This window comes from Ipomoea triloba, chromosome 13 (genome assembly GCF_003576645.1).
Source record: "Ipomoea triloba cultivar NCNSP0323 chromosome 13, ASM357664v1".
NCBI lineage: Eukaryota > Viridiplantae > Streptophyta > Magnoliopsida > Solanales > Convolvulaceae > Ipomoea > Ipomoea triloba.
Genome location: NC_044928.1, coordinates 29,600,942 through 29,620,214, shown reverse-complemented (window position 1 = coordinate 29,620,214; position 19,273 = coordinate 29,600,942). Strand labels below are relative to the sequence as shown.

The 19,273-nt window shown below is 36.6% G+C and overlaps 4 protein-coding genes across 5 annotated transcripts in view; 1 reads left to right on the top strand and 3 right to left on the bottom strand.

The window, feature by feature from the left end:
- The window catches only part of LOC116001611 (1,2-dihydroxy-3-keto-5-methylthiopentene dioxygenase 2), a 5,532-nt gene extending 4,631 nt beyond the window's left edge, over positions 1–901 (bottom strand). Inside the window, exon 1 of the mRNA XM_031241500.1 lies at positions 771–901. Within this exon, the coding sequence (XP_031097360.1) occupies positions 771–788 (18 nt within the window). The 5' untranslated portion in view covers positions 789–901. The remainder of the gene's footprint in view (positions 1–770) is intronic.
- A 482-nt stretch (positions 902–1,383) lies between these two features.
- LOC116000946 (1,2-dihydroxy-3-keto-5-methylthiopentene dioxygenase 1-like) lies at positions 1,384–3,394 on the bottom strand. Its single transcript, XM_031240821.1, has 4 exons — positions 3,211–3,394; positions 2,933–3,115; positions 1,817–2,056; positions 1,384–1,675 (listed from the first exon to the last, which is right to left on the bottom strand). The coding sequence occupies exons 1-4, from the start codon at positions 3,220–3,222 to the stop codon at positions 1,547–1,549; spliced, it is 564 nt and encodes a 187-aa protein (XP_031096681.1). The 5' UTR covers positions 3,223–3,394; the 3' UTR covers positions 1,384–1,546.
- Positions 3,395–6,228: 2,834 nt separating this feature from the next.
- LOC116003154 (protein LIFEGUARD 4-like) lies at positions 6,229–8,569 on the top strand. The gene is made up of 4 exons (XM_031243320.1): positions 6,229–6,695; positions 7,088–7,201; positions 7,803–7,960; positions 8,050–8,569. Exons 1-4 carry the CDS (start codon positions 6,437–6,439, stop codon positions 8,251–8,253), a joined length of 735 nt encoding a protein of 244 aa, XP_031099180.1. The 5' UTR covers positions 6,229–6,436; the 3' UTR covers positions 8,254–8,569.
- Positions 8,570–9,939: 1,370 nt separating this feature from the next.
- LOC116002792 (VAN3-binding protein-like) lies at positions 9,940–14,650 on the bottom strand. Of its 2 annotated transcripts, none has more exons than XM_031242960.1 (7): positions 14,165–14,650; positions 13,081–13,176; positions 11,632–12,067; positions 11,149–11,367; positions 10,908–10,957; positions 10,645–10,702; positions 9,940–10,451 (listed from the first exon to the last, which is right to left on the bottom strand). In XM_031242960.1, exons 1-7 carry the CDS (start codon positions 14,471–14,473, stop codon positions 10,237–10,239), a joined length of 1,383 nt encoding a protein of 460 aa, XP_031098820.1. In that variant the 5' UTR covers positions 14,474–14,650; the 3' UTR covers positions 9,940–10,236. The 2 variants fall into 2 exon arrangements, with proteins under 2 accessions (XP_031098820.1, XP_031098819.1); XM_031242959.1 differs by having other exon boundaries at positions 13,081–13,179; positions 14,165–14,639.
- Between the last annotated feature and the right edge of the window lie 4,623 nt (positions 14,651–19,273).

The following is a 19,273-nucleotide window of genomic DNA, read 5'->3' as shown; positions in this document are numbered from 1 at the left end:
AGACGGAATTCATCTCTAAAGGGTTCCATTTAAAAAAAAAAAAAAAAAAAAAAAAAAAAGACATCACTGGCAATAGAAAACATATTTTTCTACAATTCTCAATAACTCTAACCTGTTTCTTTTTCACCTAGAATTCACTACCATTGCATATCATTTCAAGATAATCCCACTTGGAATATCTTCTTAAATTTTCCAGAAACACCCACATTGTTTCTAACAAATCATATTAAGCCTATTATGATTACTGGAATTACATTCTAGAACGACTGACAAACAGAAAATGTTCTTAGTCCACATCATAAATCCTTGAGTTTCAACTTTCAAGCCACCAATCAGGAAAGAACCATAATCAATATAAATATTAACTAAAAAAAAAAAAAAAAGCAAAAATCATTTGGTAGCTGCTATAAAAATCCAATCTTTAGAAATTAAGAATGTGCAGATAACTAGGGAAAACTCAATTTAACCCCACAAACAAAACCAATATTCTAAAACGCGAAGGAAGCAACAAACGAATACTGAATTCTACTCTGATACTTCCAGCTTTCCCAATCATCAACAACACCCAAAACCCACAAGGAATTCGAAATTGGAACAACAAAAGCCCTGCCTTTGTACAAGAACACAGAACTACCCAAAAATCAAGCTACCAAACCTTTAAAAAACCGAAACAAAAAACGAATTCCATCGACAGATTTCCACAAAATCGCGTAATCTACTCAGAAAGAAACAAAGTTTAATTGAAATTTCAAGAAAAGCGAATTACATACCTTCTCAATTGAGCCCATTTTTTCACGGCTTTGAATTCTCCTCGCAAAAAGATGTATGAAAAGTGTTTCGGAGCTCAGATAGAACCCCCCCTTAAATATGCTGCGTCGGGTTCTAATGCCCGTTTTATAGTCAAAATGGTGGCATATGCTTGAAAGTACTAATTTGACCCCAAACTGGATGTCCAGGTTAACTGAATTGGAAAGGGGTATTGGCTGGGTAGGAAGGGCGTTTACGTCTTTAGAAAATTCAAAATTCTCTAGAGGTATCATCACTGGTGACGTAGTCATTGGCAAAATTGCCACTATTCCCTCACAATGCATTCATGGTGTGAAATTGTGAATGACAATTCATGTGTTGTACATGTAGGGATAAAATTGGGAATTGACAAAATTATAAGTGTTAAAATGCCAATTAAAGTGTTGTTTAGCTTGTGTGAATTGGGGGTGGCAAATTATTCTATGGACCAGGGTCCAGATCAGCATTATAGCGTTCAAAATAATGTAGATACACAATTTAAATAGTAAATGTTCACAATTTACTTTTTAAAAATTCACAATTTGTATACTACGAACACACAATGTTAACATATATGTAATTGATTACCTTGTTTTGTATTCACAAATTCCTTTCAAATACTGCAGTCAATTTCAATATTAAAAATAAGCATTTTAATCTTTGACAGTTTCATATTATAGTTACATACATAATATGCCAATATAACAAGCATATTAATGAGTATTTTACTCTCTAAATCACATCAATTTAACAGTTTGGCTTAGTGTGCTTGAAGTGGCAGACCCACCCTCTCAGTCAAGCTCTTGATGTACTCCTTCCTGGCTGGATGCTCTTCCTGTGGCCTGTTGTGTGCTGTCCACACAGGCTCTCCCACAAACAACCTCATCAACTGCATCCAAATCACGGAACAACACTATCAGTTTAACCTTTTAGTCGAGAAAGAACACATTGTGTCCTTCGGTTTGGTACAAGAATAGACAGTCTTTTAGTTAAAACAGAACACATCCTGCAAGACATATCTTCTACATACCTTGATGTAGTTATCAGTGTCGAGGGTGAACCTGTGGTAAATCCCGGCTGGTAACACAATAAGATCACCAGCCTTGATCCAGATGCGAATCCAACAGTCACTCTTGTCCCGGACATCAAAATACCCACTCCCTTCCAAGCAGTAACGTATCTCCTCATCTGCATGGATGTGCTCAGTGTAAAAATTCTTCAGCTTCTGCTCATAGTTCTCCACCTTCTCAGGACACAAGTCCAGCAAATCCTTCAAAGCAAACGAGAACATGAAGGAATATTAGTAACTCTAGGGCAGGACACTACTTATACTGGTATGCAAACTGCATATTAGGTTTCATTAAAGAGGGAACCTCCCTATTACAATAGCCTAAGAACAGAAAAAGATAGTGAAATTTTCATACAAATAATGAATTTCAAATTGAAATATCGAAATATCTCTTCTGCAGAAGGTAAGTACAAGATAAAGTGGACAATTTATTGGCAACAATACATGACTGTCTACCAAAAACTTGTATTTTTCTGCCAATAATGATGAACTCCAAGAAGATTTGGGGCCAGCAAAAAATCAATTAATAATCAGACGTTTGGATGGATTGTTATATGTACCAGTGTAATTTCCACATGACACAGTAGCAAAGATGACATTTTTCATTGTTATGACTTGTGAGCACTGAATAACACCACTGTTAAAGTGTTAATGCCTACCTTTTGAGTGACAGGAAAACCCACAGCCCACCTGAAGGTGTGCGCGGAGTAAATCATGCCAATTGACCCTAACCGATAGAGGACTACAAAGAGATAAATCAAACTAGGTTTTCGGTATGACCGACTTAAACCAAGAATGCCTACTTTTTCTTCATTTAAACTCTACAGGATGACTAAGTTCAACTCTACTGGATGTAGTCCAAATAAGAGCTTCTCAAATTGAGGAATATTTACTGGAATCTCAATCTATGACATTACTGCACACAAGCTATAATTTTTGAATTTCAATTGAATCTCACTAGATGAGATTATTCAAGCTAATCCCAGCAAAAATATAGCAATATATAAATGATTAAAAAAAATTATATCGAAAAACAAAAAGAATCCGAAGATGATAATCGATATAGGGCTAAATTACCATGTAGCTGTAGCCTCTAGTCTCTCGAATCTTCTTCAACTCATCGTCGTTCTCGTAAATCTGCGGATTCAAACGCCAGTAAAGAACTCCGATCTCCGCTAACTGCTCCGGCGGCACGTACACCGGAGGCTCCCGGTGGTGCGGCAGTCTCTGATCCTCTCCGTTGTCATCCATGAACCACGCCTGAAAAGTTAAAACTGACTCAAATTCGTAACGGAAAAAATTCAAATTTTCACTAAAATTGATTAAATTTGCAAAGGTATTTTAGTGAGACTTGCCTCGATCGCCATGGGAGTTGACTGCAGATCTTCTTGCCTGGACGGTGGCCGGAAACGCTTAAATTACACTTAAAAAGAGCGAGAGGGGGAATGATAAATTCACCGGAGTGGTTACCAATGCAGCCACGCGTACGGTCAAATTTTCGCGGGATTCTAGCGGCCGTTATTTGTTTAACCCTTTCCGACGACCGGCAAAAATATCTACAGCTGATAAATGATTGCCATAAAAATTACACCTCATTTCCAAGACAGAAAATTTGCTTATTTAGCCCAAAAGTAGGAAACAATATATATGTAGTGCACATAATTTTTATATCAGTAACTTTTTTACACATAATTTTTCTAATATAGTTTACCTTTTTAGTGTGATTCATGGGACTATTAGTCTGTTACACAACACAATTGTTGGGAATATTTGTAATTAGGTTTTGATGATACCAAAAATGTGTTAGAATTTATTTGTAATTATTAGTCTCCAAAAGAAGAAAATGAAGAAACATCAAGTTCAGTAAACTGCTACAGTAACTTCGAGAGATGCTACAGTACCATTCGCATGAGGCACTTTTGAACGAAGTTTTGAGGCCGAAGAAGAAGACAATAATCCATGAGAGGAGGATGGAAAAGGAGTTTGGATGTCATAGAATAAGGATATGATCCACGAGAGGTGGATTGGAAAGCCAAAGTACTCGTGAGAGGTAGATTAAAATGGTTGCAAGACATCAAGTTCGCGCTGCTACAGTACTTCGAGAGATGCTACAGTAATTCGAGAGGTGCTACAGTACCATCCGCAGGAGACGTTTTTGAACGAAGTTTTGAGGCCGAAGAAGAAGACAATAATCCATGAGAGGAGGATGGAAAAGGAGTTTGGATGTCATAGAATAAGGATATGATTCACGAGAGGTGAATTGGAAAGCCAAAAGACTCGTGAGAAGTGGATCAAAATGGCTGCGAGACATCAAACTTTCGAGAGATGCTACAGTACTATTGCTACAGTGAATTCGAGAGATCGAGAGTTCGAGAGATCGATCGAGAGTTCGAGAGATCGATCGAGAGGTTCGAGAGATCACAAGAGATGAAAACTCGATGCTACAGTGAAATTGCTACAGTACTCGAGAGGTGAATAGTACAATTACTACAGTGACGCGCATAGTACTATTGCTACAGTAATCACGAAAAATACTTAGATGAAATTGGTTCAATGAGTAAAATACTCTAGCAAGAAGACTTTTGGAAGAAGGAGTTGCGAGAGGTGAAAAGAAGTTCTTCAAGTTAGTGATGATGTCATTGATACCAAGGAATTAATTATACACTTTGGAAGATGTCACATGGGAAAAAGTAGTATGGGTGACAATATTTTATTTGGAAAAGTTCAAATAAAATTCAAAGTGATCAGGAGAAAGCTAAAGATGAAGAATGGGCATGAATACTTTATTCAAGAAAGATGGGCTCAAGATAGTGGAAAGAATATTAAATCAAGTATGAAGACAAAGTTGCTTCTCATCATGCTAGACACCATACGGGAATTATGGAATTGGAATATTTTATAGAAGACTTCAAGTGGGATTTCAGATCAAGCTAGCACATGGGATACAAATTAAGGTGGAGCTACAACGGCCAAAGCATGGAGACCTGAACAAAGAAATATTTTATTGAAGCCACTAAGCACGTGAAGGAGACAAAAATTAATGTGGGTTGTTTGGCAGATTTGGACTGCTGCCAAACGGACAAAATGACAACGGGAATATTTCTTCCCAAATATAAAACCCCAAAGCTTAGAAGAAAAGGAAGAAAATACGAAGGAATACCAAGGGGAACACAAGACAGTGAATGCACATAAAGAAAAGAGAGGAAAAGCTCAACTTCGAGACATAAAATTCCAGTGTGCATATTCTAAGCTTAAAAGATAAAAGAATCACTTTGATTCTTTTACTAGTCCAGCACAAACACAACAACACCAACTTTCGAAGGGAAGTTTCGAGTAGGCAGTGAAGGATAGGTGGACGGTGCGGCCATTCGCTATCTCAAGGATTGTCAGGCAGTGAAGGATAGGAAGACGGTGCGACTATCTTCTATCTCAAGGATTGTCAGGCAGTGAAGGATAGGAAGACGGTGCGGCTGTTTTCTATCTCAAGGATTGCCAAGAAGGGAAGAAGCGGGTTGCTTCTGTCCAGACTTTGTATTGGTGATAATACATAGTGGATTTGCTCCTTGGAGTGAAAGGAGAACAGTGGATGTAGGCTGCGTTGGCCGAACCACTTAAATTCCTCTCTTGCACTTTACTTTACTATTATTATTATTATTGTGCAACTAACCCCATAACTCTTATTCACACGAGCACACAATTTACAAAACGCTACAATCATATTTTACGCAAGCTTGAGACTTCCGCTGCAAGGAAATTTATTTCCTTAATTCTTTTCAGCTCACTTTGAGTTAGAATCGAAAATTTGATAAAGTCTATTCAACCCCCCATTCTAGACTTTATAGCTTGCTCATCCGGGACCAACAACAATAACATAGTTTACTTAGTATATGTGAGTTCTCAAAATAATAGAAATGTCACCCAATTCATGTGGCGAAATTTTTCATGCAACCTCAGGATGTTTAGCGTAGTTGATTAGTCACCTAACTTAAAAGGTATGATTGAATGTGGCAGTGTGAGAGTTTGAATCTCACATGAGAAAAAGACTCAAGAATACTGAAATGTCGAAATTAGACCCATTGTAAGAGTCTCTAGAAACTGGATCTTATGAGTTTAAGATTAGTCCGGTAAAATCTGAATTATTTAAATTAAAATAATAATAATAATTCATGCAAATACAATGGATTGACTATTAGGGATCACCTGTTTAACTTGGGGTAGAAAATCCATGGAAACTTAACCACCATTAAATATATTTACCGACCAAATGTACAGCATTCCGATTTCCCGGGGAAACATCCAACTTCCCAACAATGCTAAACCACCCTCAAAACAATCGCAAAGAAAATCTTGAAATCTCCATTTCAGCTTCTTCATTCCACAACAGAGAAGAAACAACCTTAATCTCTGCTACGTTGCATATATATCACCCCCACCCAGCCATCCTCCAGGGGTTGATATATATATACATACATATCGTGATACATACATACAAACCGTCGTGTAAATCGCATTTCCACGCAGAAACAGAGAAGACCCAAAAATCCAGAGTCTTGAGAGGCGTTTCCAGCGACATTATTGAACATGATGCCGGCGGGTTACGCCACCAAGGGGGGCTATGATATTGAGGCCGGCGTGAATGGCGGGCTTTACCCCGGGATGATGGAGAGCCCGCAGATGCGTTGGGCTTTCATTCGCAAGGTGTATATCATCGTCTTCATCCAGTTGTTCATCTGCACAGCAGTCTCCGTCGCCATGTACTTCACCCCCGCCGTCAAGACCTTCATGAAAACCCCTCAGGGCTTGATCGCCCTCATATGCTTAGTCATTCTCACCTTCATTCGTGAGTCACATTTTCATATCTTTTTTCGTTTTTGGATGACGAGAGAAACTGTTCGCAAATGATTACGGGGAGGTAAATAAGTCGGAGTTGATAAATCAGCCTAAGTTTCCCAATAAACAGTTCTGGTGAGGAGTCGAACTGGTAACTTTATAGTTACCAAGTCACCGGTCTGACCAGATGGGTTGTCCCACATTTTCATATCTTCACCTTAGGGTTTTCATGATCTCAGTTGAAAATTTCAATTCCTGCTTGGTCTTCTCATTTCTTGTTCAATTGCTTTAGAAATTTGCATGGATTTTCATGGTTTTGTTTCAAAGTTTTTAACTTTGCTCCTGGGTTATTTCATGATCCACAATTAAGCATTCTTCTTTTCTATTTTTCTGGATTGGCAGTTAGCTTGGTAATGGGATGTGTAAGCAACAAGCATCCGTGGAACTATCTTTTCCTGTTTCTCTTTACTGTGGCCATGGCTGGCATGGTTGGAGTGATTTGTGTATACAAGAAAGGTAACAGATTTGCTTGAAATTTTCAATTTTTTTACCTTGTTAATGTATATTATCATATCAATGTTCTATGACTTTGGGTTCAACTTGCTTGAGATTCCAGGGAAAGTGGCTGAACATGCAAAGATTAGTTGGATTTAGCTAGTTCCTATCTTCATTGTGATTTTCTTGATCTTTGAGTGATAAGGAAAACCTATGGCCACTACTTGATAGTGTGTATTGGGTAACCCTACCTTGTGACCCTAGCTGGCAAATCGCCACAAGGAGGTAAACCAGTCTAAGTTGTTCATAGCTGACTGGCTCAAACTAGTTACCAAGTTAACAGCCTGACCAATTTGGATGGGTTGTACCAAACATCTTGCTTTTCTGTTTATGTGAATGAGTACATGTCACAATGAACTAATGACATGTGATTAACTAGTCTTCCTTTAAACAAAGATATAATATGGATCTAGTGCCTATCTTCATTGTGTTTTTGTCATAGTTAATGAGCATAAGTCACTATTAAGCATTGAAGTAGCATAATAACAAGTATCATACACAGGACAATCCAATAATAACTCATTTTGATATGCCAATGCTAGCACATATATGTTGTTCACAGGAATGCCTATCATGATTGCTGCTGGTCTTACTGCGCTTATATTCGTTGCGCTTACACTCTACACATTCTGGGCGGCGAGTAGAGGCTCTGATTTCTCCTTCCTCGGTCCTTTCTTGATCTGCGCCCTCCTGGTGCTCACGGTTTTTGGTTTTATGAGGGTATGCAGGACACATTCCTTAGCTAGGTGTCTTTTGTTGTTTTTTTCTAGCTGTCACTTTGGTTAAAAAGTATGTTTTGATGGATATAGGTGTTTATTCCTATGGGGAACACTGGGCAGCTGATATACGGATGCATTGGCGCCCTCGTCTTTTCTGGTTTCATCATATATGACACTGACAACTTGATCAAGCGCTTCAGCTACGACGAATACATTGCTGCTGCAGCTTGCCTGTTCTCGGACATTATCAACCTCTTCATCGCGATTCTTAACATCTTGGAGGGTGCTGACTGAGTGATTGGAATCTGCTCTCACAGAGTTGAGTTGCAGAAACAGCTAAGAATCTGATATGAACATGAAGAAAACTCTCTCCCTCTCTTTTCTCTGCTCATCTTCTTCATACACACACTCTTCTCCACCTGTATTTTGTAAATTTTTTATGTAAATGGGATGGCTGATTCTGCTCTGTGGTGTCCTTTATCAATGGATGTCACTGTTTCTTGAGCATTGATGTGCTTCCATTAGTTTTGCAGTATCAGTGAATTCTCTAGTAGGATGTAAATATGAAAACTTTTGACTGTGCTAATTGAATGGCATGTATTGTGTTTTACTCTTGCTTGCTTCTTCCTCTGCTTGCTATAGGGATGAATGTTGATAATGCAAAATGCCTTGGGTCAACCTAAGCAACTAGAATGAATAGTAGAAATAGGAAAAATGAAGCAAGACATTTTACGTGGAAACTCGAAAGGGAAGATACAGGTCGGGAAGCTTTGGTTGGATGGGTGTAAGTTGGGACTCGAAGCCTTCTCCTAAAGAGGGATAAATGTGCTTTATATATGTGGACTAGGGGGTACATGTTGACCCTCTAGCATGTCTTCCATGTGTCGCATTGTGGGCACGAGCTCCAGTTGGAGGGGTGTAGTTAGGAGTCGAAGCTCCCTCCTTTAGAGGGATAAATGTGTTTTATATAGGCGGAGCGATTGAGCACATGCAGACCCCCCGACATGTCTTCCACGTGTCGCATGCAGGTTTAGTTGGGTGATTCGGCGCCCGCACATTCCACTCCATAAATGGTCATAGGATTGGTCTCCACTGAGACTCGAACGCACCCCTTCCATATGAGAGTGCAATCGGGTGCCACTAGACTACAAGGTCTTGACATAGGCCTCGAACTTAAACATACATACTATTGGGTATTGAATTTTCACTGTCACCAGAAATTGGTCTTGGACTCAAATATGCATACTGAATTTCCATTGCTATCCAAATTCCGGTATTGGGCACTGAATTGGACTCAAATATGTATACACACACTATTGAATACTGAATTTTCATTGCTACCCAAATCCCAGTATTGGTCGGATAGACACTATTACCTTAATGTTGTGACCTTTACAGCTTTACTTATTATTTATTTTAATATTTTGTTTAATATATTCATTTTGTCTATGGCCCCAAGGATGAGTGGAGCCCTAATCATCAACTTTTACTTTATTCTAATCTCCAAGGCAAGGCAGCAATTCAAGAAGCAGGAACACAGGGATCTAGGAACAACATGGTCAGTAACAGTAAGTACTAAGTAACCAGAAACTTATTGGGTTTCCTGCTTTTCTGACTGCTGCACTCCAACTTCTATCCACTGTTTAATAAATTAATATATCACAACATAGAACAAGGAACAATAGAGACATGGATCACATGTCTCCCTTGCTTTGCTTATGTTTACTTCTTTTCTTTTCTTTTTCTTTTTTTCACTTCACTACCACAGTAAAAATATTTCAAATACCATTTAACTCAACTCGGTAAAGTTTGATTCTTACTTCACAGAAGATTTAGTTCAGAATTCTGTAACACAACTGCTGTACAAGAAGATAAACAAACTTAAGTTGTCCATAACTGAACTACTCAAACTAAAAATACCTATAAATTGATCACATATTAAAAGTCAAACTTATAACCTTATAATTACTGAATCAACAATTTGATCAAATTGATTGGAATTGATTGTAAAATGTTCACTTTAACATATGAAGAAACAGCAGAGACAAATAGAGTGTGAAATAGGGATCCTTTTGGATAAACTTGATTTACTTTTTTTACAGAAGGAACACAAAAAGGAAAAGGCAGCTGAATAAGTAGAAAAGAAAGCCCCACCCAATTTCAAAATACAAGAGGTTAGTGCCTCAGTGGAAATACACAGATTATATATATATATATAATTATAATAACATATATGTTCTACTGCCATCAAATTAAGCATCATCTTCTTGCACCCTTTCAGGATCTAAGCCTACTGTTTCTTTCAGCTGCAAAAGTTAGCAGTCTTGAAACACCTTGAGTCCACACATCATACTCCCTTTGATCTCTGCACTCGAATTCGACCACTCCCCTCGAGACCGTCTTCAAAGCAAAGTAGCGAAAGCTCTCCCCGCCCTCCACCAAGTGGCGCCCGGGCCAGGCCGGGAGATCTGTCAACACTTCCAGCACCACATCTGCACATTCAAAAGAGAACAAAATATAAAGATGGCACCTTTTTCATCTTTTCCCCCTCCCCATTCAACTGCACATTAATTGCTTTCTCAAATCCCCAGATGGAAGCAAAGATCCAAACATGTAATTGTGTTCACATCATGAGAGAGAGAGAGAGAAAAGCAGCATTGTTGGTATGACACAACACAAACTCACTCTTTTTCTTTTTGGTTATGGTCCCAGCAACATGTCTGCTCTTCATCTTCAGTAACACCTGTGGATAAAAGAATCGTCAAAAGTTGCATCGTTGCTAAAGCGTGAAAGCAAGATTCATATTTTTTTTGAACCGAGCGGGGTTTTATGTCATTTTATGTCACGAATTTACAGCATGAAGCTTCAAAGTTACTTAACTTCTGCCACACTGTAAAATCAGCTATAAAGCGAGACAGTTTATGCAATAATTGGAAGGGAAAGCCTACCTGACCCAATCTGTTAATATACACAGACACTATCTTCCAGTGAAGATCACCTGCAAGAAGCAATGCAAGAAACTTTAAACTACTAATACAAATACCCTTAAGGCCTCAACTTATAACAGAAAGACGATAAATTGAAGATGAAAATTGACTAATCATTCATATTATACTAGACTTGTTTCAAATTTCTGGGAGATGCTTAGGGCTTGAGGTACTTAGAGCAAATAAGAATGTGATCTGATACCTTTCCGTGTGCGCTTTAATAGCTCAGCACCTCTGGCAAGCAATTCCCGGCTACAGATCCCAAGAAAGTTCTCTTCGGGAGCGAGCTCACCGCTTGAACTGCCATTGCTCCCATTGCTTCCACCGCCACCCACAAATCCTTTATCTACAGGGATTACTGCAGCAACATTCCACACTTCCTTCAGTGCTCTGGCCCTTAGCGTGGCCGCCCCTCGCAAAGCTAAAATACATGTCACTCTATCAGAGAAAACCAAATAGCTCAAACAAGCTCTGATACCATGTTAGAATCTAAGATTGAGTCAATGTCACTCAATTGAACTATAACGCACATGGGCTAAATTATACTAAAAGACTGAATCCAATCAATTAGCTAGGTTAACACTTGGCCCTATAAACCTGTATGTTCTTTCTTATATTTTCAACGTGAAACTCTTAACAGCTTAAAACATTAAATGTTGAGAAAATTTATGTTGCAACATTGTACCAGTAGCTGCAGCTGCTGTGAGTGTCATGACATCTCCCGCTGATCGAACATTTACAGCTGAACTAACCACTGATGTCAGATGTTCGCGCTCAGCCCCCATTGACTCGGCAGCCTCAACGCACTGAGCCGCCACCAGGGTGGCTGCAGACGCGACAGCCATGTTAGTTTTCGCTGTTTGCTCATCCTTGCTTGCAGCAGATGATGCAGCGGCCGCTGCAGCCATTGCAGCCACAGCAGCCGCAACACCAGCAACTGAAACAGCGGCGTGTAGCTGTGCATTTTGCGCCCTCGTCTCCTCTTTCTTCTTCTCCTTCCTATCCTTGAACCACCGCCCAACCGTCTTGCTGCTGCTGCTGCTGCTACTCACAGCCACAGCGGGCGTTGTCGCGCTGCTCCTGTACTGGTTGTTGATTTGCAGATTGTTTGATCTGCAATACTGGTACAGGAAACGAGAGTGTCGGTGGACATAGTAATTGTAATACCTTTGATCATATAATGTGTCCTACATAAAGCTGTCCTTTTTTCATCCACATTTTTGTAAGATAAATATCAGAATTCAATGCAGATAAATATGAAAATAGCCACAAATCATATGATAGGACAGCATTAGAATTCAAATTGTTGGCAACCCCACTTCATAATTTGGAACCTTTAATTCCTATATGACAAACATTCAAGGGCCTAAGCTCATAAATTACCCATATGCTAGACAACCAAGCCAAGGACAACACAGTAAACTCAAAACTCAGTGATGAAAAATAATATTTGAACAGGATGAACAATCCCAATCAAGTTGGTCAGATAGCGAGATGACATATTGGTCTTCTTAGCCTTAGCCTGAGCCGGTAAGCTATGGACAATCTAGACTAGGGTCACAAGATTACCGGGTAGTAACAGCGGATTTACTAGTCACTAAAAATTATATTTGGACTGTAGATTTACTCTACTTTTCTACTGTGACACTGTAATCATTAAACCCAACTCTGCTCCTTGCCAACTATGAACACTCCCCTCACTTTACCATGCTTCAACTTTCACATTTTCAAATTGGAGATGCAAATTTCAAGAAAATGGAAAAACTTACACAAACCTCAGTTACAAACCCAAAGACCATTGTTCCAAGAAAAGGGTAAAAAGAAAAATGGGATCTTGGCTTAATATATGAAATTTCCCAGGCTGTACAATGAAGACAAGGCATCAGGAGACTAATAAGTAATAAGTACTCTTTAACATTTTCCCCTCTAAACTCTCAAGCACCCCGTTGATTAAAGAGCAAACCAGAAACCTAATCTGACAGGTTTTTTCCTACTGACTTTCACTCTGCAAATGCAGAGTCGTACTGTTCAAACGCCAAAAAGAGCAAACATACAAAACCAAACCCCAGGATACAGATACAGTCATAGGCATGAATACAAATGTTTAGGTTCACAGATTTATATGCATTCAGACCTTAGCGTCATCCATCTCTGATGGGGAAGCAGGTGGGCTGTCAGTGAGAGGACCGCTGCTATGTGAGAGTCTCCCTGATGTACGTGGAGAAGCATCCTGCTGTTAAAATAACAGAAGTAACCATTTTAAATGACATAAGGGTAAAAAATTCGCACACAAAAGGTAAAATTTTCTCCCCCATAACCCGACCCTCAGTCCAACATGATAGTATAGTAGAATAAATCGCAATAACTCAACATTTCACTTGTTAGGTGGGAGGATTAGTGTCTAATGCCTGCAAAAATTATGGTCAATGTAACACGGAATCTACAACTATTAAGCTCTATAAGTATTCTTGCCTATAGCCCGCATTGATAATTCAACTGGTCACAGAGTGAAATTTGGAAAGAAAGTATTCTTACCTATAATTTACCTAATTTACCACTAATCCGCCTTTTTTAGGCAGAGGATTAGAGGAGAATCAGTGTCTAGTGCCCGCAAAAGCTCTCAGCTTGATATGTGTTTTTGCCCATAATATACCATTGAAGAACTAATTGTAAAAAACTTAAATTACCATGATTAAAGAATCAAGATTAAATGGTGCTTGAAGAAAGAGATGAAACAGAGAGAATGATTGCATGTAGGATTCAAATTAAAATATGTGCACAGTACCAAGAAAAACTGGAATAAACAATGGGAGTAACTAAGATCAATGAGAGAGAGAGACAGGGACCTAGAGAACAGGATTCCTATGTGGGCAGGAAATTTTATAATGTTTTCTTGTTTGGATTTCCCCAGAAAACATGAAGGCACTGTTTATTCCATATATACATGTCTCCAGAAGCTTTCATTTCAAGACAAACATTTTTAAAACGGTTTGAAAGCATAAAAAGCTCCGGTCTTTCTCAGCGGTTCATGAAGAAAACAGACAGGGGAAAAAGACAGGGAAGAATAGAAGCAAAAAATGAGCTCAAATTCATGGAGAAAACAAGCCAGAAAAGTCCAAGAACTACAATTTGAGAACAAGTCATTCTATGGGTCACGTAATTTTCAATCTCTCTCCCTCTCTCTCTCTCTCTCTTCCCCATTATATATATACACTTACAGATTGAGACATAATGCGTTCCATGATAAGCTGAGAAGTGTCAGAGGAAGCGAAGGAAAAAGGGTTGCCGGAAACCGCGGCAGTTTCCTCCAGCTCGCCGGCGATGTCCTCCAAAATCGTCCCGCCGCCGGCGGCCGGAGAAGCGGCGGCATTGGACGGCCCACCTGGGAAATTCTTGACCACGGCCTGATGGGAAGGTGCAATGGCTTTGGAGATTTCAAGAGCGGAGAGACTCCATGACCGGGAAAGAAACTCCATGGGCTCTCTGGGAGTCTCCGGCGGCCGGAAAAGCGGCTGAACCGAGTCCATCTTGCGGAGAGAGAGAGAAGTCTGTGTGGGTTTGGGTTTGTAAGAGAATTTGATGCTTTATAGATCGATGAAGAGAGACAAAAATACGTACTCCATTGTATATAGAGAAAGAGAGAGAGACTGTCAGAGATTTATCCACAATTTTCTTTTTATTGGATTCAATTCATTTTGTATGTATTGGTTCAATACTTGTGAGGACCCAAAGAGAAAGAAGGATGAAAGTGTCACACATTGATTACAATGAACCAATCATTTGTGTATTCTTTTTTGTACAATTAATAAAGATAGCAATACATACCCACACAATTTTTATGTTATCTAGCAACATGAGTACCGATCAGATTTGATACAGTCATATTATATAAATAGGTAACAATTTTTATGTTATCCAGTAACATGAGTATCGGTTATATTTGATACAGTCATATAATACAAATAGGTAACAATTTTTATGTTATCAATACAAGTACTGATCATATTTGATACAGCAATATTATATAAATTGATCTCTAAACTAAAATATAGGTATAAACCTATAAGTAGACATGCATAACATTTTTTTTCATTAAATTATATAATTTGCATATTTTAATTTGATATTAAGTTAACTATAACCTCTTAAGTGGTTGTTGAAACAAACCAATATTGGTTTATATATTTGTCATCACTTAGAACAAGCCAAATGAGGGACTAATATGTACTTTTTAAAATTAAAAATGATTAGTACAAGTTTATGATTGGAAGATAATTAATGCCCTTTTGGAATAGATAATTATTTAATTCTCAAATAGGTAATGTATTAATTAGTTTTATTTTGTGATATTTTAATACTTTAGGAAATATTGGCAAAAGTGGAAGAAATAAAAATATAATTAGCTAATTTAAGAAGATTTTTAATTAGAGAATGGTATAGTAATCAAGAGATAATCATCGTAGCATGAGATCACATGGAAGTAAATTTTAGCATAAAAGTTTTGATTATTTATATTACCTTAGGGTACAAAATATCATATGTTATATGGAATATGCAATTATGAGTAGATATTTTGTATCATGATAAAGTATAATTCCAAACTTATGGATTCATTATCGATTATGTCTTGAAGAAGTAGATATTTTGTAGCATTGAGGTAAATAAAAGGAAAGAACGAGAGAAAACATGTTATTCTATATCAACTATTATATTTTTCCTTTCTCCTCTTTAGGCTAGGTTCAATCTTTACCCCTTATTTTCTAACTAAAGATAATTGAACCCTTAATTCTATAACTATGAAATAAAATTGCTCTTCATTTTGCTCAGTTGGTATCTACTTTGTTGTTTACAATTAATTATAATTCATATTCGATGTTTCACATTTAATTATTTGACATTAAAATTTAAAATAAGCAATTATTTGTTGGGCCGACTCAATTAAGAGGCAAAGTACAGGTTTGATTGATTTTTCTATATGAGAGTGAGTTTAAAATCCTAACATCTGATCTCTTAAAGGATGAAAGGATGAAAGTATACTATCACTCACGTGCAACCAAGCTGATTAAGTAATTATTTGTTTGATTTAATATTAAGGCACTTTGTCCTATGCTCTGTGGCCATTTTTGTGAAGAAAATTAGATATTCTAATTTAATTAGCAAACTAAGGTGTCTTGGTTGATAACATGGGTCTGATTAAGTAGAAAGGGCTCATCCATTCTTAACCAAATGTCAAGGGATTGATCATTAACTTTGGATATGAGACAACCTTAAATCTCTAGGCCAACTCTCTCATCATGTGAAGGGATTAGTCATCGTGTCATAGGTTATACATACCAAAGAAAAAAAGTGTCTTTATTGATTAGTAATTGTTTCTTCTTTACATTTTTTTTTTAGTTATTATTGCTTGGTTTTTGTTATTATTAACCCTCAAACCTGACTTTGTTGTGAACACTAATATACAATCATTTGGAGGTGTATAAGCCAATTGAACCACATTTCAAAATTTACTTCCTCTACCAGTTTTAAGGACAAAATTAATATATACATAAGTGTCAAACTTTTTTTTTTTTGAAAAAAGTTTCAAACTTATTAATCAAATTCCAATAAAACAAAACAAAACCTAAAAGGAAACTATTACTACTCGTTAGAAATGGAAATTGAAAAGCCTTATTATTAGCTTGAAATGAAATATATATATATATATATTAATTTTATCCTAGCTAGCTAGCTTTAAAATTGAAGAAGTTTTGTCTCATTGGGGGGAAAGTACAAGTTTGATAATTCCTAAAATTATTCAGGCAGGCAATGGAACCCCACACGGAGCTGAACCACAATCTATGATCTGTACCCAAATGGAATATTAATTGCCAATTGGAAATGGGTCCTTTGTTTAGGCTAAGGTGATGTCTGAATATGACTTCTCTAATGAGAAGATGAGAGCTGAGGAGACTCTCACCTTCCATGCCTAACCCCATCAATCACTGCACTCTTAACATCTACATCCATGATTTAATTCCCATGTTTGTGTTTCATTTTCATGTTAAATCACTTATCTAACATTAGATCCATAGCTTTAAAAGCCCAAAATATGTTTAAGATGAACTAACAAACAATATGGTTTTGGATTCTGGCCTTGGAAATGAAAATCAGTCATGTTTTAACCAGGCGTTTTGTTAGAATGAAGGAATTAAGGGGAAAGAATTGTAATTCGGTGAGGAAAAAAAAAGATGGAAATAATGTACGTATGAAGTCAAATTACATTATTTGATAAGTAGGAATAGAATTCATAAGAATTGAAAAGAAAAGATTAAAATGCCATTAGTAATAGTAATTATAATAATCATCATCAAGGGTGATGCTGTAATTTCATATTGTTTTCCTTTACGTAATTCAATTATGTACATTCAACCAAACATCCTTTACGTAATTCAATTACGTACATCCAATCAAACATGCTGTAATTGAATTACGTACATCCAACCAAACATGCAGTAACAGAATATGACACTTTGGGACAATTATAAGAGCATCTACACCGAAGATAATTGGAAGTTGTTGGAATAGTGTAAAAACAAAAGGGTGGTTTTAAACTGATGTGGTGATGGGTTATTTGGAAAAATAAACTCCTGCAAATGTGAAGATAATGTCAGAAACTTAAAAAAAAAAAAACCAGAAAAATAAACAATGTTGTGCGCGTATCGCGCCCAACGGGCGCGCCTGACATATTAGTTTTTTTTTAAAAAATCATATTTGTTTTATTTTTTTCTTCCCCTCCAATTTTCTCTTTCTTAATCACACTTACAAAAACTCTTCAAAAATCGAAAAAAAAAAAAAAACCATTGATAAGGATGCTCTAACCAAGTTAATCAGCATGTTGACTTGGTAATTACAATATTCTAATTTTGACTTACAGTGGTAACTGTCTATTGACCATTTTTTTGTTTGAATCGGACAACTATGTGCAACCTAAACTGATTTACATCATTATGTTCATTTGTCGTGAATCAAAAAGAATATGCTACTTTTTGTTATTAATCGAGTTATAGCGAACATTAGCATAGACATAGTCCCTTAGTACTTTGAGGTATAAATAAAAAATATATATAGAACAAATACTATTGTATAATAGAATTAATAGTACTCAACAAATTAATTAAAATTTAATCTCTCTTTAGTAAAAATTATAGGGAGTAATAATAAGTTGAATGATTTTGGTATAAAGTAATATATACACGTGTCTCTAGAATCTTTGAACATATCTAGCTACTACTCTCTCTGCCTATGATATTTATTATTGTACGACCGTGTGGTCTTCATCAATACAATGATTCAAAGCATGCATACTGGCTCCTTAATCCTGATATCATTTTCTTCACAATTAGAATAATAATTAAAACCATAATTAAGCATCCCCTAAAATTTTAACTTATATGCTTCAATACGTCCATTTCAATTCTTCCTAATACTTTTCTTAGTTTAATTTATCTTTATGTATGATCTATAAATTATTACATATGTGCGGGATCCTCCAAACACACCCAATATATCATCCTTCAAAATTTTTTAAACTTCTATTAAGAATTTTATTATTTATTATCTCTATTAAATCTCATCTTGAAATGAGCACTATTCATAGTGCGTCATCATTATGATTCTGTGATGATGGGGCATTAATTTGGTAATGATAAGTAAGTCCAATATTAATCAAAAATCATATACTATAATCCATGGGTCTAATTAACAACATACACCGTGACTCATTGACTCATTTTCTTTTGCTACATATAAAAAAGTCATAATTGGATAATAATTTGTATTGTATTCATTTTTGCAACTTTTAGGTGGGGCATGCAATGACAGACACCCATGCTAAATAACATTAAATGATAATACACTAAAGATCATATTAATTATCACTTTTTATGTCAGAATATATTTTTAAATGAACGAACCTCAATCAACAATTGAGATTCGTTAAAAAAATAATAAAAATGAGAGATGTTAGTTTGTAATAATTATAAAATTGATAATTGATATTATATATACAATATATACGCACACTAAAACCCTAAACTATTAATGAATATGAATTTAACTTTACTTTTTGAGATTTATGTAATTAAGTTAACTAATCAAATTAAGCGAAAAAATTTCAATAATTTAGTAATATATATTTTAGTTTGGTGGTTGATTTTAATAAATTGTAACATTAGCTAATTTTATTCGATTGTAATTGAATGACTAGTCATAAAAAAATAATTATATTATAGAAGAAGAAAGAAAATAATGGAAAAGAATTATTTGGACATTGGAGAGGGAGGGGGGGG